The sequence below is a fragment of the Coregonus clupeaformis genome, chromosome 12 (assembly GCF_020615455.1).
Source record: "Coregonus clupeaformis isolate EN_2021a chromosome 12, ASM2061545v1, whole genome shotgun sequence".
Classification (NCBI taxonomy): domain Eukaryota; kingdom Metazoa; phylum Chordata; class Actinopteri; order Salmoniformes; family Salmonidae; genus Coregonus; species Coregonus clupeaformis.
This window is the reverse complement of record NC_059203.1, coordinates 18,882,494-18,898,147: the sequence shown is the minus strand read 5'-3', so window position 1 is coordinate 18,898,147 and position 15,654 is coordinate 18,882,494. Positions and strand designations below refer to the sequence as shown.

Here is a 15,654-nt window from a genome sequence, read left to right as displayed (position 1 = left end):
TTTGCCAATTACTACCGGAGGTTTATCCGGGGTTTTGGACAGGTAGCAGCTCCCATTACTTCCCTGCTGAAGGGGGGCCCGGTGCGTTTGCAGTGGTCGGCTGAAGCGGACAGGGCGTTTCGTAAACTGAAGGACCTGTTCACTTCGGCTCCGGTGCTGGCGCACCCGGACCCCACTTTAGCGTTCCAGGCAGAGGTGGACGCGTCAGAGACCGGGATTGGGGCAGTACTGTCGCAACGCTCCGGCACGCCTCCTAAGCTCCGTCCCTGCGCTTTTTATTCTAAAAAGCTCAGCCCGGCGGAGCGTAATTATGACGTAGGGGACAGGGAGCTGTTAGCCGTTGTTCAAGCCCTAAAGGTGTGGAGGCATTGGCTTGAGGGGGCTCAACACCCTTTTCTCATTCTGACTGACCATCGTAACCTGGAGTACATCCGGGCAGCGAGGAGATTGAACGCTCGTCAGGCTAGGTGGAACATGTTCCTGACCCGGTTCATTTTTAAGATCACTTACATCCCAGGGTCCCAGAACGGTAAGGCAGACGCCCTGTCCCGGCGGTATGACGCAGAGGAGAGGTCCATTGAGCCCACTCCCATACTGCCGGAGTCTTGTCTGGTGGCACCGGTGGTATGGGAGGTCGATGCGGAAATTGAGCGGGCGTTACGCACCGACCCTACTCCCCCAGAGTGTCCAGTGGGTCGGACGTACGTGCCGCTCGAGGTCCGTGATCGTCTCATCTATTGGGCTCATGCGTCACCCTCCTCTGGACATCCAGGTATTGGCCGGACAGTGCACTGCCTTAGTGTTAAGTACTGGTGGCCAACATTGGCTAGGGACGTGAGGGTTTATGTCTCCTCCTGCTCGGTGTGCGCTCAGTGTAAGGTGCCTAGACACCTGCCCAGGGGGAAGTTACATCCCCTGCCCGTTCCACAACGGCCGTGGTCTCACCTCTCGGTGGACTTTGTCACGGACCTTCCCCCCTCTCAGGGGAATACCACTATTCTGGTCGTTGTGGATCGGTTCTCTAAGGCCTGTCGTCTCATTCCAATGCCGGGTCTCCCTACTGCCCTACAGACCGCTGAGGCTTTGTTCACCCACGTCTTCCGGCACTACGGGGTTCCCGAGGATATAGTGCAGGGGTGTCAAACTCATTTTAGCTCATGGGCCACATGGAGGAAAATCTATTCCCAAGTGGGCCGGACCGGAAAAATCATGGAACATATAACTTAAAAACAACAACTTCATATTGTTTTCTTTGTTTTAATACGATCAACATACAACATAAAGCTGGAGCCTGAGGACAGTGTGTCCAAAATAGTACAAGCACAACATCACTATTAATCATAAAACACGTTAAGTTTATTTGAAAATTCTAAAGAAAAAGAACACACAAACACACAATGCCTCAGTAATTAACAGAACTGTTTCACAGATCACAGAACTATATCAGGGTGTCATTTCTCAGGCAGAAAACAAGTCCAAACAAGTGCAAGAACCACAGAGTCAAGAATAGGTTAAATATACAAATAAAATAAAATCAATTAAAAACAATAGCACATCAACATAAAAACATATAAACATAAATCTGAAAGCGTTGCTCAAACTCCCGTAACAGTCCCGTTATTTTATCTTTGAACCGCTTCATGTCTGCCACATGTTGGGTCGCGCACACATTTTTCAGACAGGGGAAGTGAGCTGCATCACCACCGGCAAGTTGCGTCTCCCACAATGACAGCTTCAACTTGAAAGAACGTATGCTGTCATAATACTGCGTGACAACTTTGTTGCGCCCTTGCAGCTGTTTGTTCAAGTTATTCAGGTGCTCTGTAACATCCACCATAAATGCAAGGTCCGGCATCCATTCTGCGGAATGAAATTCTAACACTGGTTTGCCCTTTTCTTCCATGAACTGTTCAATTTCTTCTCGTAAATCAAAGAAACGCCTCAGCACAGCACCTCGGCTTAACCATCTTACCTCAGTGTGGTATGGCAGGCCATAGATGTGGTCTTTCTCTCTGAGAAGGCTGTCAAACTGACGGTGATTCAGGCTTCTGGATCGGATGAAATTAACAGTTTGGATGACCACCTTCATGACGTTATCCATCTTTAATGACTTGCAACACAAAGCCTCCTGGTGCAAAATACAGTGAAAAATCAAAAAATCACGTCCTCCATTTGCAGATTGCACTTTCTCTCTGAACTTTGTTACAACGCCTGCTTTTTTCCCGATCATTGAGGGCGCACCATCTGTAGCCAGGCTGACAGTGCGGGACCAGTCCACTCTGACCCTGTCCAGCGCGCCGACGAGTGCGGTAAAAATATCAACTGCTGTCGTTGTATCTGTCATCGGCACCAACTCCACGAACTCCTCGGTGACGGTCAATGTGTCATCAACTCCGCGGATGAAAAAATGGCCAGTTGTGCAACATCTGTAATGTCCGTGCTTTCATCAATTGCAACCGAAACGCAATAAATGACTTTACTTTTGCTTCAACTGGCTGTCCAAATCCACTGAAAGATCGGAAATCCTGTCTGCAACTGTGTTTCTTGTCAGGCTGATTTTTGCAAAAGCCTGCCGCTTTTCAGGGCACACAATCTCCGCTGCCTTCATCATGCATGTTTTTACAAATTCACCCTCACTACATGGTTTTGAAGCCACTGCGATTTCATTAGCAATGAGGTAGCTAGCTTTCACTACAGCGTCACTGATGTCTCGGCTGTGAGTAAACACAGACTGCTGTTTCTTCAGACCCGCCAACAGTTCATTCACCTTCTCTCATCTCCGCTGTCCTTGAAAGTTGTCATATTTGTCGGCATGAAGACTCACATAGTGGCGACGGAGGTTATATTCTTTCAGCACTGCAACATGCTCTGAACACACCAAACATACAGCTTTCCCATTCAATTCCGTGATTAAATAGGATGACCATTTTTCTTGGAACACTCTGCACTCTGCGTCCACTTTTCTCTTTTTTGACAGAGACATATTGGGGCAATGAGGGTGCCAAAGCACATAATGTTAAAAGTAGAAGCCGTAATAAATATCGCGGGCAAACAAAGTAGCTCATTGGCTGCACGTGCTTGACCTACTTGCTCTGCCCCGGTATAAATAGTTTGCTTGCTTAACACAATTGCTATTGCGCCATCCAGTGGACGCAATTGGAACAGCAGTTTATTTTATTGAAAAATTGCAGCCTATTTTTTTTTTAATCATCTCGCGGGCCGGATTAAACCTGTTTGCGGGCCTGATCCGGCCCGCGGGCCGTACGTTTGACCCCCCTGATATAGTGTCTGATCGGGGTCCCCAATTCACCTCTAGAGTCTGGAGGGCGTTCATGGAACGCTTGGGGGTCTCGGTTAGCCTTACCTCGGGTTACCACCCGGAGAGGCCGGACAGTGCACTGCCTTAGTGTTAAGTACTGGTGGCCAACATTGGCTAGGGACGTGAGGGTTTATGTCTCCTCCTGCTCGGTGTGCGCTCAGTGTAAGGTGCCTAGACACCTGCCCAGGGGGAAGTTACAACCCCTGCCCGTTCCACAACGGCCGTGGTCTCACCTCTCGGTGGACTTGTCACGGACCTTCCCCCCTCTCAGGGGAATACCACTATTCTGGTCGTTGTGGATCGGTTCTCTAAGGCCTGTCATCTCATTCCAATGCCGGGTCTCCCTACTGCCCTACAGACTGCTAGGGCTTTGTTCACCCACGTCTTCCGGCACTACGGGGTTCCCGAGGATATAGTGTCTGATCGGGGTCCCAAATTCACCTCTAGAGTCTGGAGGGCATTCATGGAACGCTTGGGTGTCTCGGTTAGCCTTACCTCGGGTTACCACCCGGAGAGTATATATATTTTTTATTTATTTTTTTCACCTTTATTTAACCAGGTAAGCCAGTTGAGAATAAGTTCTCATTTACAACTGCGACCTGGCCAAGATAAATAAATAGTAATGGGCAGGTGGAGAGAGTGAACCAGGATGTGGGTAGGTTTCTGAGATCCTATTGCCAGGGCCGGCTGGAGGAGTGGTTGGGGTATATCCCCTGGGCAGAGATGGCTCAGAACTCTCTCCGCCACTCCTCTACTAACCTGACCCCTTTTCAGTGTGTGTTAGGTTATCAGCCGGTTCTGGCACCATGGCATCAGAGCCAGATCGAGGCTCCTGCGGTGGATGAGTGGTTTCGGCGCTCGGAGGAGGCGTGGAACGCTGCCCACGTACATCTGCAGTGGGCCATCCGCAGGCAGAAGGCGAGCGCCGACCTCCACCGCAGTGAGGGTCCAGTCTACGCCCCTGGAGATCGAGTCTGGCTCTCGACTCGAAACCTGCCCCTTCGCCTGCCCTGCCGGAAGATTGGCCGGCGGTTTGTGGGGCCATTTAAAGTCCTGAGGAGATTGAATGAGGTGTGTTACAGGTTGCAACTGCCTAATGACTATCACATTAACCCCTCATTCCATGTGTCTCTCCTCAGGCCGGTGGTAGCTGGTCCACTCCAGGAGAGTGAGATAAGAGAGACCCCTCCGCCCCCACTGGACATCGAGGGGGCTCCGGCGTACTCAGTCCGGTCCATCGTGGATTCAAGACGTCGGATGGGGGGTCTACAATATCTCGTGGAGTGGGAGGGGTACGGTCCGGAGGAATGGTGCTGGGTGCCTAGGAGGGACATCTTAGATCCATCCCTCCTGACTGAGTTCCATCGTAGTCATCCTACGCGCCCTGCTCCACGTCCTGCTGGCCGTCCCCGAGGCCGGGGTCGTCGCACAGCTGGAGCCGCGCGTCAAGGGGGGGGGGGTACTGTCACGAATTCCACCGAGACTGCTCCTCCTCCTTGTTCGGGCAGGCAGTACTAGCTGCTACCGTTTGATGTTATGTTTGTTTGGTCTTGTCTGATTAGTGCACCTGTTCCATATCTCGTATTGATTATGTCACCTATAAGTTTCCTTTGGTTTTGTTTGTAGTTGTGTGTTGTTGTACGCCTGTCCGTTGGTGTAGGTTATTTGTTTTCTTGTTGTTAGTGCTTTTCGCACTTTACGCACTGTTTTGCGAATTCGCTCGCCTCCTGTTTGTTGAGGCCCGTTGGATTTGTATTTTGCTCCTGTGACTATTAAAGTCGGATCAACTAAGCTTCTGTGTCCTGCGCCTGACTCCAACACCGCATCCACATCAGCCCCTGACAGAACAACACACCATACAATGGAGTCAGCCCAAGCCGAGCCCAATGGAGCTCGGGGGTGCTGGCGCTAGAGAGAGTAGGAGAGAGAACCCGAGGGGGGCCGTCCCCTGCACCAGCTGTGGCCGTAGAGGACACACTGCGGCTAGGTGCTGGGGAGGGTCTCCAAGGAATCGAGGCAACAGGTCGCGCACTGGGGAGTCATTTCAGGTGAGTAGGCGCCCCACTCACCCAGAGCTCTCTGTTGTTCACTTGTGTATACCTGTGGTATTTCCTCAGGTTGCATCTCATTCCCAGCATAAGGCGCTAGTCGATTCAGGCGCAGCTGGGAATATTATTGATCGGAAATTTTGTTCTAAGTTAGGGATTCCCCTCCTGCCCGTTGATGCACCCTTTCCTGTCCATGCTCTAGATAGCCGCCCGTTGGGATCTGGGTTGAATAGGGAGGTCACAGCTCCATTAAAGATGAAGACGCAGGGGGGTCATGAGGAGATTATTCAGTTGTACCTCATTACCTCTCCTGCGTATCCCGTGGTGCTGGGACTTCCTTGGTTAATCACCTATGACCCCACCATTTTGTGGCAACAGAGGGCTCTCAAGGAATGTTCTGGACAGTGGGACAGTGTGTTGGGCGATGTTTAGTTGTTTCCGTTGGGGCGACCACGGTGGAGAGTCCGAACCAAGTGCCCGCAATGCACATTCCACCAGAGTATGAGGATTTGGCACTCGTGTTCAGCAAGATGAGGGCGAGGCGATTGCCACCTCATAGACAGGGAGATTGTGCGATAAACCTCCAGACAGGTGCGGCACTTCCGCGGAGCCAAGTGTATCCTCTGTCTCAAGAGGAGACGGCGGCTATGCAAACCTTCATAGCTGAGTCCCTGAGACAAGGATACATACGGCCCTCCACTTCCCCTGCGTCCTCGAGTTTCTTTTTTGTGAAGAAGAAGGATGGAGGTTTGCGCCCGTGTATTGATTATAGTAGTCTCAATCAGATCACTGTGAAAAACAGTTACCCTCTACCTCTGATTGCGAGTATGACTGAATCATTACGCGGAGCGCGTTTCTTCACAAAACTGGATCTCAGGAGCGCTTATAACTTGGTGCGCATTAGGGAGGGAGATGAATGGAAGACGGCATTTAGTACCACCTCAGGTCATTATGAGTATCTTGTCATGCCATACGGTTTAATGAATGCTCCTTCAGTCTTCCAATCATTTGTGGACGAGATCTTCCGGGACCTGCATGGGCATGGAGTGGTAGTGTACATTGACGACATCCTAGTGTACTCTGCTACACGAGCCGAGCATGTAGCCCTGGTGCGCCGAGTGTTGGGTAGGCTGTTGGAGCATGACTTGTATGTCAAGGCAGAGAAATGTCTGTTTTTCCAGGAGTCCATCTCCTTTTTAGGTCATCGGTTGTCCGCGTCAGGGGTGAAGATGGAGATTGACCGGGTGTCAGCCGCGCGTAACTGGCAAACCCCAACCACTGTTAAAGAGGTGCAGCAGTTTTTGGGTTTTGCCAATTACTACCGGAGGTTTATCCAGGGTTTTGGACAGGTAGCAGCTCCCATTACTTCCCTGCTGAAGGGGGGCCCGGTGCATTTGCAGTGGTCGGCTGAAGCGGACAGGGCGTTTTGTAAACTGAAGGACCTGTTCACTTCGGCTACGGTGCTGGCGCACCCGGACCACACTTTAGCGTTCCAGGTAGAGGTGGACGCGTCAGAAGCCGGGATTGGGGCAGTACTGTCGCAACGCTCCGGCACGCCTCCTAAGCTCCATCCCTGCGCTTTTTATTCTAAAAAGCTCAGCCCGGCGGAGCGTAATTATGACGTAAGGGACAGGGAGCTGTTAGCCGTGGTTCAAGCCCTAAAGGTGTGGAGGCATTGGTTTGAGGGGGCTCAACACCCTTTTCTCATTCTGACTGACCATCGTAACCTGGAGTACATCCGGGCAGCGAGGAGATTGAACGCTCGTCAGGCTAGGTGGAACATGTTCCTGACCCTCACATCCCAGGGTCCCAGAACGGTAAGGCAGACGCCCTGTCCCGGCGGTATGACGAAGAGGAGAGGTCCATTGAGCCCACTCCCATACTGCCGGAGTCTTGTCTGGTGGCACCGGTGGTATGGGAGGTCGATGCGGAAATTGAGCGGGCGTTAATCACCGACCCTACTCCCCCAGAGTGTCCAGTGGGTCGGACGTACGTGCCGCTCGAGTTCCGTGATCATCTCATCTAATGGGCTCATACGTCACCCTCCTCTGGACATCCAGGTATTGGCCGGACAGTGCACTGTCTTAGTGTTAAGTACTGGTGGCCAACATTGGCTAGGGACGTGAGGGTTTATGTCTCCTCCTGCTCGGTGTGCGCTCAGTGTAAGGTGCCTAGACACCTGCCCAGGGGGAAGTTACAACCCCTGCCCGTTCCACAACGGCCGTGGTCTCACCTCTCGGTGGACTTTGTCACGGACCTTCCCCCCTCTCAGGGGAATACCACTATTCTGGTCATTGTGGATCGGTTCTCTAAGGCCTGTCGTCTCATTCCAATGCCGGGTCTCCCTACTGCCCTACAGACTGCTGGGGCTTTGTTCACCCACGTCTTCCGGCACTACAGGTTTCCCGAGGATATAGTGTCTGATCGGGGTCCCCAATTCACCTCTAGAGTCTGGAGGGCGTTCATGGAACGCTTGGGTGTCTCGGTTAGCCTTACCTCGGGTTACCACCCGGAGAGTTATTTTTTATTTATTTTTTTATTTCACCTATAATTAACCAGGTAAGCCAGTTGAGAACAAGTTCTCATTTACAACTGCGACCTGGCAAAGAGAAATAAATAGTAATGGGCAGGTGGAGAGAGTGAACCAGGATGTGGGTAGGTTTCTGAGATCCTATTGCCAGGGCCGGCCGGAGGAGTGGTCGGGGTATATCCCCTGGGCAGAGATGGCTCAGAACTCTCTCCGCCACTCCTCTACTAACCTGACCCCTTTTCAGTGTGTGTTAGGTTATCAGCCGGTTCTGGCACCATGGCATCAGAGCCAGATCGAGGCTCCTGCGGTGGATGAGTGGTTTTGGCGCTCGGAGGAGGCGTGGAACGCTGCCCACGTACATCTGCAGTGGGCCATCCGCAGGCAGAAGGCGAGCGCCGAACTCCACCGCAGTGAGGGTACAGTCTACGCCCCTGGAGATCGAGTATGGCTCTCGACTAGAAACCTGCCCCTTCGCCTGCCCTGCCGGAAGATTGGCCGGCGGTTTGTGGGGCCATTTAAAGTCCTGAGGAGATTGAATGAGGTGTGTTACAGGTTGCAACTGCCTAATGACTATCACATTAACCCCTCATTCCATGTGTCTCTCCTCAGGCCGGTGGTAGCTGGTCCACTCCAGAAGAGTGAGATAAGAGAGACCCCTCCGCCCTCACTGGACATCGAGGGGGCTCCGGCGTACTCAGTCCGGTCCATCGTGGAGTCGAGACGTCGGATGGGGGGTCTACAATATCTCGTGGAGTGGGAGGGGTACGGTCCGGAAGAACGGTGCTGGGTGCCTAGGAGGGACATTTTAGATCCATCCCTCCTGACTGAGTTCCATTGTAGTCATCCTACGCGCCCTGCTCCATGTCCTCCTGGCCGTCCCCGAGGCCGGGGTCGGCGCACAGCTAGAGCCGCTATGGTTTTATTTTATGTATCATTAAGGCAAAAGTAGGGAGAGGTCAAAGGTAAAATAATAATATTAGTAATAAACATGATTATGTTTAAATGAATGTATGTGCTCTGTCGCAGGGGCTCTCAAACTGTGGCCCATGGGCTTGTTATGGACACATGGTATGCATTACCGTAGTTCTTTTTTAAGAAGGGGCCTAAGCCACGCAGCCAATAGAATGATAGAATGAGAGGCTTCATATAGAAAAAAGCATTCATGACCTTTTGGAGTGGACATTGTGTGACAGCTGGACGTTGAAAAAGAAGGGTGGTGCAGAACTAAAATAAGTTAGGAATGTACGCATGTTTGTTCATTTGTGTGTATATAAGAGATCTCTAAGCCAGAGAGAGACAGTTGTTCCATGGAGCAAGCTCGGCTTTGTTATGCAATAAAGTCTAAATTCTTGGATTCACAAGCTCTGGTGTCTTGCGAGATATTTTTGAGTTGATTAATTATTAGTCAAATATTTATACGACACCGCGCGTCAAGGGGGGGTACTGTCACGAATTCCGCCGAGACTGCTCCTCCTCCTTGTTCGGGCAGGCTTCGGCGTTCGTCGTCCCCGGAGTACTAGCTGCTACCGTTTGATGTTGTTTGGTCTTTTCTGATTAGTGCACCTGTTCCATATCTCGTATTGATGTCACCTAAGTTTCCTTTGTTGTGTGTTGTACGCCTGTCCGTTGGTGTAGGTTATTTGTTTTCTTGTTAGTGCTTTTCGCACTTTTTTGCGTATTCGCTCGCCTCCTGTTTGAGGCCCGTTGGATTTGTATTTTGCTCCTGTGACTATTAAAGTCAGATCAACTAAGCTTCTGTGTCCTGCGCCTGACTCCAACACCGCATCCACATCAGCCCCTGACATAATTTTGGGTTTTGAACTAGCGCCCAATTGACTGCCATTCCCTCCTGGAGAGATCTACTTGTTCCAGAATGCACTGCGCAGCCCTTTGACAACATACAAAATGGGCATTAATACGATTCCAATGGAGTTTCCCCATCTCCTCAAAAGTATCTCTGGCCTGTACCACACATTGCTGCAACGCACCAATATTGGATGCCAGCCACTGAAACCACAGGGGACAGTGTCCTTTGCCCCTGCCTGCAGAGCACTGCTTTGCCTCAGTTTTGTAAACATTATGGTGAGGGACATAGATAGCTAATGTAATCAACCCAACTCATGTGGCACAACCGGATATTGAATACCCTCGCTTTAACGTTAAAATAACAGCGGAAAAGCAGGCGGCAGTGCAGGACACTAGCAACATCAAGGTTAGAGAGCACGGCATGTAGTAAACGCAGTCTCCAAACTCTGTAGAATTGCCAACTGAAGTGTGATGAGCAATTCGGACCATGAACATTGTGTTTTGAGCTTCCAGCACCTGCTCAAGTAGAATGACTCAAGTGGGTGCTACGTGGTGTGTGGCTATCGAGCGAACCATCTACAAAGCCGGAAGACAGAACTTGAGGGGAAAGGCGTAGTGTTGCTGAGGATGCAGCTCAGATCTGACAGTTCATCATCCGCTCTTGATAACATCTGAACTACGTCAACGCCCAGAGAAATTACCATCCTGACATTTAAAATTGTTTAAATTACTAATGTTGGTGTTGACTGCTATGTGCTTCATACAACTTAATATAGATCGTTAACGCTGTAATATATCACTTTTTGGGCAACTTGACCAAATCACAGAAATGGGTTGTAGATCTGTCCCTCAATGAAAGAACGTCTAAGCGGTACATCTGTTGTGCGCTGTCTATGCATAGTTTTATACACCGGCATCAGCTGAAAAACAAGTTTGTTATAAAACTATTTCACAGCGGTTGAGACAGTACAACAATACTTGTTTTGTTAAACTGAAATTAGGCAAACCAGAATAGGGACCGTCGTTGTGGTGCTCCGCTCATCCCCAATAAAAGCGGCATTTCACACCTCATGCTAACATTTGTTTCATGTGATCAAGGTTTGGAGAGTCTACACGTTGTATTAAAACTTCTTAACCGTCCATGTCCACATTCTGACTAGATTATTTAGTGCCGTGTGACAATGACATTCCCAAAATAATATGGATTAAGTCCATTAGGCCTACTGAGGTCATAAGTCAACGGTTCTACCTGGCAATGATTTTAGAGGCAGGTATAATTGATTTGACCGTCCAGATCAGTTCACACTTGATAGAGATCCAGACAAAATGCGTGCTTGACTACAGCCGGAGGTGGTCATGAAGAGCTGATCACAATGAGGATTTTACTAGTCTACAACTGTGGGCAGAGAATATGGACATCAAGACAAAGAACACATGTTAGTGCCAGGTGTAAATGAGTCTTCAGTGAACAGTGTAAGAGAGAATACAGGACACATGTTCAGTAATATTGGTGTGACAGTAGACATTTAGTAATATAGAACTAAAGACACCAAGTCTTGGATTCATGCTGCTTAGTTTAATTCAGACCAACCACCACAGTTCAGAATTGTTTAAGAAACGCTTTAGCACAAAAGGCACAGGTTTACAATGATTTGAAGTTGATTTTGGGGGTTGGAGGAAAATAAACTGATCCACTCGATGAAGAAATCACAGAAGCCTTTAGGTTCATCAGGGAAGATATCCTGCAAGACAAACATTTCAGTCAGCACCAGCATTCAAGCACCAGCACCAGCACTCAAGCTCCCAGTCATGTGTGCGAGCATGTATATAACTCACATTTAGTCACAGGTGTAAGCCACCTCCAGGTACTTATAGGTTCCGACACAGGGGTCTCCAAACACAGAGTTGGATGCCGGGACGACACACTGGCTCTTCCCATCACACCTGTGTTTAAAATACAGGTAGAGGTTATCACTACAGCCAATGAGTGTACAGGTAAATACACACCGTTGGTTCCCGTACCTTTGTGCCATCTTACTGGTGGTGGATTGGCTGAGGCAGTTGGTGTTGGTGAGTTGGTTAGCGGGGCGCCCAATGGAACACACGTTGCGTTGACGACGACCATAGTTGGCACTCTGGATATGGATCTTACCTTCATCTGAGGGAGACGAGGAGGAGGAGGAGATAGATGAAGAAAAGGCAGAAGGCCAAGGCTGGGTGTTTGTGTGGGATAGAGACCAATATACACAACACTACATGAGAACGGAGAGGATACCGTACTGTAGTGTTGACCTGCTTACCACATTGTAGTTGAGAATCAGAGCCTTCACATATGGTGCTGCTTACTGCAAGGACAAACAGGAGTTACACCACACTGGCCTGACAAAAAAAGGCATACTATGGCTTGGTGAAGTGATTAATTAATGTTTAGCCATAAACAGAGTTGTAGAAAGTTAAATGCATTATCTTCAACCGTTGCACTGTGGTTTAAGCTCCTTATGAGACGTCGTCATCTCAAACTGCTCAGAATGTGAGAGTAAACTGGTTAAAATTAGCTAGTCGTACCGCTAGACCAAAGCTATATTTCTATACAATTTGTGCCCGTGCCGTCTGAATAGCTATAAATGAGATTTGAGCTAGCTAATGTTGGTTGAAACAGATGTTCACTGTTACACCAGATGAAGTGCACGCAAGAATCAACTAAGCCACAATGTAAAGGAGACCTGTGTGGTACGACTACCCATCTTTCTTACCATGTGCTAACTGGCTAATTGAGTTAGATATGTACATATAACTAGGAATAAAGTGACGGGAGTGGGGGGGACTGCTGGTTCCAGACTTGGTGCCGCGGTACCACTTGCCATGCAGTAGCAGACAGTAGGACTTGGGTGGCTGGAGTCATTGAAAATGTAGGGCCTTCCGACAACGCATGGTATAGAGGTCCTGATGTCAGGGAGCGCGGTCTCAGTGATGTACTGGGCCGTACGCACTACCCTCTGTAGCGCCTTGCGGTTGGATGCCAAGCAGTTGCCATACCTAGTGGTGATACAGCCAGTCAAAATGCTCTCAATGGTGCAGCTGTAGAACTGAGGATCGGAGGGCCAATACCAAATATTTTTAGCCTCCTGGGCAGGGGGGAGAAGAGGCATTGTCGTGCCCTCTATACTACTGCATGGACCATGATGGATTCTTAGTGATGCGGACATTGAGGAACTTGAAGCTCTCGAAAAGCTCCACTACAGCCCAGTCGATGAACATGGGGGCGTGGTCGGCCCTCTGTTTCCTGTAGTCCACAATCATCTTCTTCGTTGACGTTGAGCGAGGGGTTGTCATTCTGGCGCCACACTGCCAGGTCTCTCACCTCCCTGTAAGCTATGCTAACGAAAGTTGTTGCCGGCTACTTTGTTCCATAACCACCGTTTGTGGGCTAGCTAGGGTTAGTTAGGAAGTGAGGGTGGTGTAAAAGTGGAGAAAAGAAAAGGGCATGTATTAAAACACATGGTGGCCATAAAACAAAGTTCACAAGCTGGTCCCATTGGTGACCCAACCCATTCTATGGCTTTGCTAGCCATCAGCAGAGTGCGCTCTTTCACCGAAGTATTAAACAATATCCCAACATGCCTCAGTCATACAGATATTCAATTTAACGATATTGGTGCCCACCACCAAGTATTATTAGCACAGACTGACTTGCTACTTGTTGTTGGACACAGGAGTATTTGGTGTCCAGGTACTTATAGGTTCCGACACAGGGGTCTCCAAAAACAGAATTGGATGCCGGGACGACACACTGGCTCTTCCCGTCACACCTGTGTGTCAAAGACAGGTAGTGGTCATCACTACAGCCAATGGGTGTCTACAGGTAAATACACACCACAGGTTCCAGTACCTTGCTGCCATCTTACTGGTGGTGGATTGGCTGAGGCAGTTGGTGTTGGTGAGTTGGTTAGCGGGGCGCCCAATGGAACACACGTTGCGTTGACGACGACCATAGTTGGCACGCTCGATATGGATCTTACCTCTATCTGAGGAAGAGACAGACAACGAAAAGGTGGATAAGGAACGAAGGAGAGGCAAGGGTTGGCATCGTCGGTGTAGGTAATCTACAGTATAAAACACAGGTGATAGCTGAGTATATACACTGTTCAGTAGTGTTGACTAGCTTACCACATTGTAGTAAAGCATCAGAGCCTTCACATGTGATGCTGCGTGCTGCCAGGACAAATAAACAGGAGTTACACACCACTCACATTAGCTTGGTGTAGTAGTATCATCATCATTATTACACACAGTACCTCCATCCGTTAGTGCACAGGAAGCTGCAACCAGCACTGAAACAACATCACACAGCCAGTTCAGCAACAATCCACATCATATGCATTTGGACTGTGAAGCTAGAAATGAGCATTTGTCTTTTTCCTCAAGCATTTGAGATATTCTAGTGTATTAAAGTAGTAAAGTTTAGCATTTGGTCTCATATTCCATGCATGCAATGTGACTAAACTTGTTAGACGCATTTGTAGTTGGTCATAGATACTTTTTTGCCTAAAAGGAACTGAATGGTTAAGGTTGTCATTTTGAAGATTACAATACTTCTCAACACGTCTACATACATGCGGATGCTACCTTGAATTAATAGTGATGTGTGAGGAAGTTAAAGGAACAAAGATTATACCCCATAAAAATACTAACCTCCCCAGTTATTGATAATGTGAGGGGTTGACATGTGCCCTTGTAGCCTGTCTCACTCATGCTTTCTTAATCATGGCATTAATTTAAGTGTTCAGAAACATCTAGAGAGATAACTCCAGCCACTATTGGGCAAAACATACACCAAAACACACTGCAAACGCAGCCAAAATACCTTGTAGAGTCACATGTTTGATGTAGTCATTGTGTGCCTGGAATATAGGACCAAATACTAATCTTTGGACTACTGTAATATAGTATGGGCAAGTGTCCTGACACTTTTGACAAATTCACAAGGGGGCTCTAGATACAGTGCTTGTTTCTAGACGGTTAAACAGATATGTATTAAAATACCCTCCAATAATGAGTTCTACCATCATCTCATGAAACATTCAAGCCCTGCAAAATGTCTATTCCCATACTATCAGTCTCACTCTACATGTCCTTATGGAAATACTGAACTTTAACTTAACGCATCATACTGTAGACCTCAAGTCATATGACACGTACTTCAAAAACTCTGAAATACAAAATGTATACATTTAGTGATATATATTCTAACCTGCATCATATACAGAAGTTGAATACTCACAGAAGACCACCGTCAGTCTGAACATGATGCCAGGTACAAGCGTGGTAGTAGCAGATATGATGAAACTGATGGTAACCTGACCTAATACACCTGGTATTTATGTTATGTGAATGTCTTAATTAACCCAGCTGTATCTATTTGTCTCCAGGTGCACCTCATTGCAATTAGGGGCTGGGCTTTGCTGATCTGTACCAGGCTTTTGTGTCAGTCTCATAGAGTTATATAGAGGACTCTAGATGGCTAAAATCCATTTTGGCATGAACATTGCCATTGAGGGCTTCCACCAATTTAAAGTAGTCATCTGGGTGGGGCTTCCTGGTTAAGGAAGAATCACATGGGCCAAGTTCAGTTTCAAAACCTTCTAGAGCGTTGCAGATATACATTTCATGAATAGAGCCAATGTATTTTATTTTCTACATGTCGGAGAGACATATTTGTTCACCATAGCACATTTCTATCTGAACCTTCCAAAACGTTGCGTCCTGCTGAACGCGCCCCATTATTCCATCCGGGTCATCAGGAGTGATCAGCCAATGAATTATGCTCGTGAGCAAACATTGCATAACAGTAAGTGGCAGAAAATCTCCAACTTTGACTTTATACCTTCCTATCATTGCTACGCAGACGACACACAACTAATCTTCTCCTTTCCCCCTTCTGATAACCAGGT

The 15,654-nt window shown here is 48.5% G+C and overlaps 1 protein-coding gene across 1 annotated transcript in view; it reads right to left on the bottom strand.

The window, feature by feature from the left end:
* Nucleotides 1-15,055, bottom strand: part of LOC121577911 (rhamnose-binding lectin-like) — a 36,599-nt gene extending 21,544 nt beyond the window's left edge. The window contains exons 1-8 of the mRNA XM_041891900.2: nt 14,985-15,055; nt 13,999-14,034; nt 13,871-13,915; nt 13,593-13,728; nt 13,394-13,512; nt 12,004-12,048; nt 11,726-11,861; nt 11,544-11,647 (exon numbers count right to left, since the gene is read on the bottom strand). Of these exons, the coding sequence (XP_041747834.2) occupies nt 11,544-11,647; nt 11,726-11,861; nt 12,004-12,048; nt 13,394-13,512; nt 13,593-13,728; nt 13,871-13,915; nt 13,999-14,034; nt 14,985-15,009 (646 nt within the window). The 5' untranslated portion in view covers nt 15,010-15,055. The remainder of the gene's footprint in view (nt 1-11,543; nt 11,648-11,725; nt 11,862-12,003; nt 12,049-13,393; nt 13,513-13,592; nt 13,729-13,870; nt 13,916-13,998; nt 14,035-14,984) is intronic.
* Between the last annotated feature and the right edge of the window lie 599 nt (nt 15,056-15,654).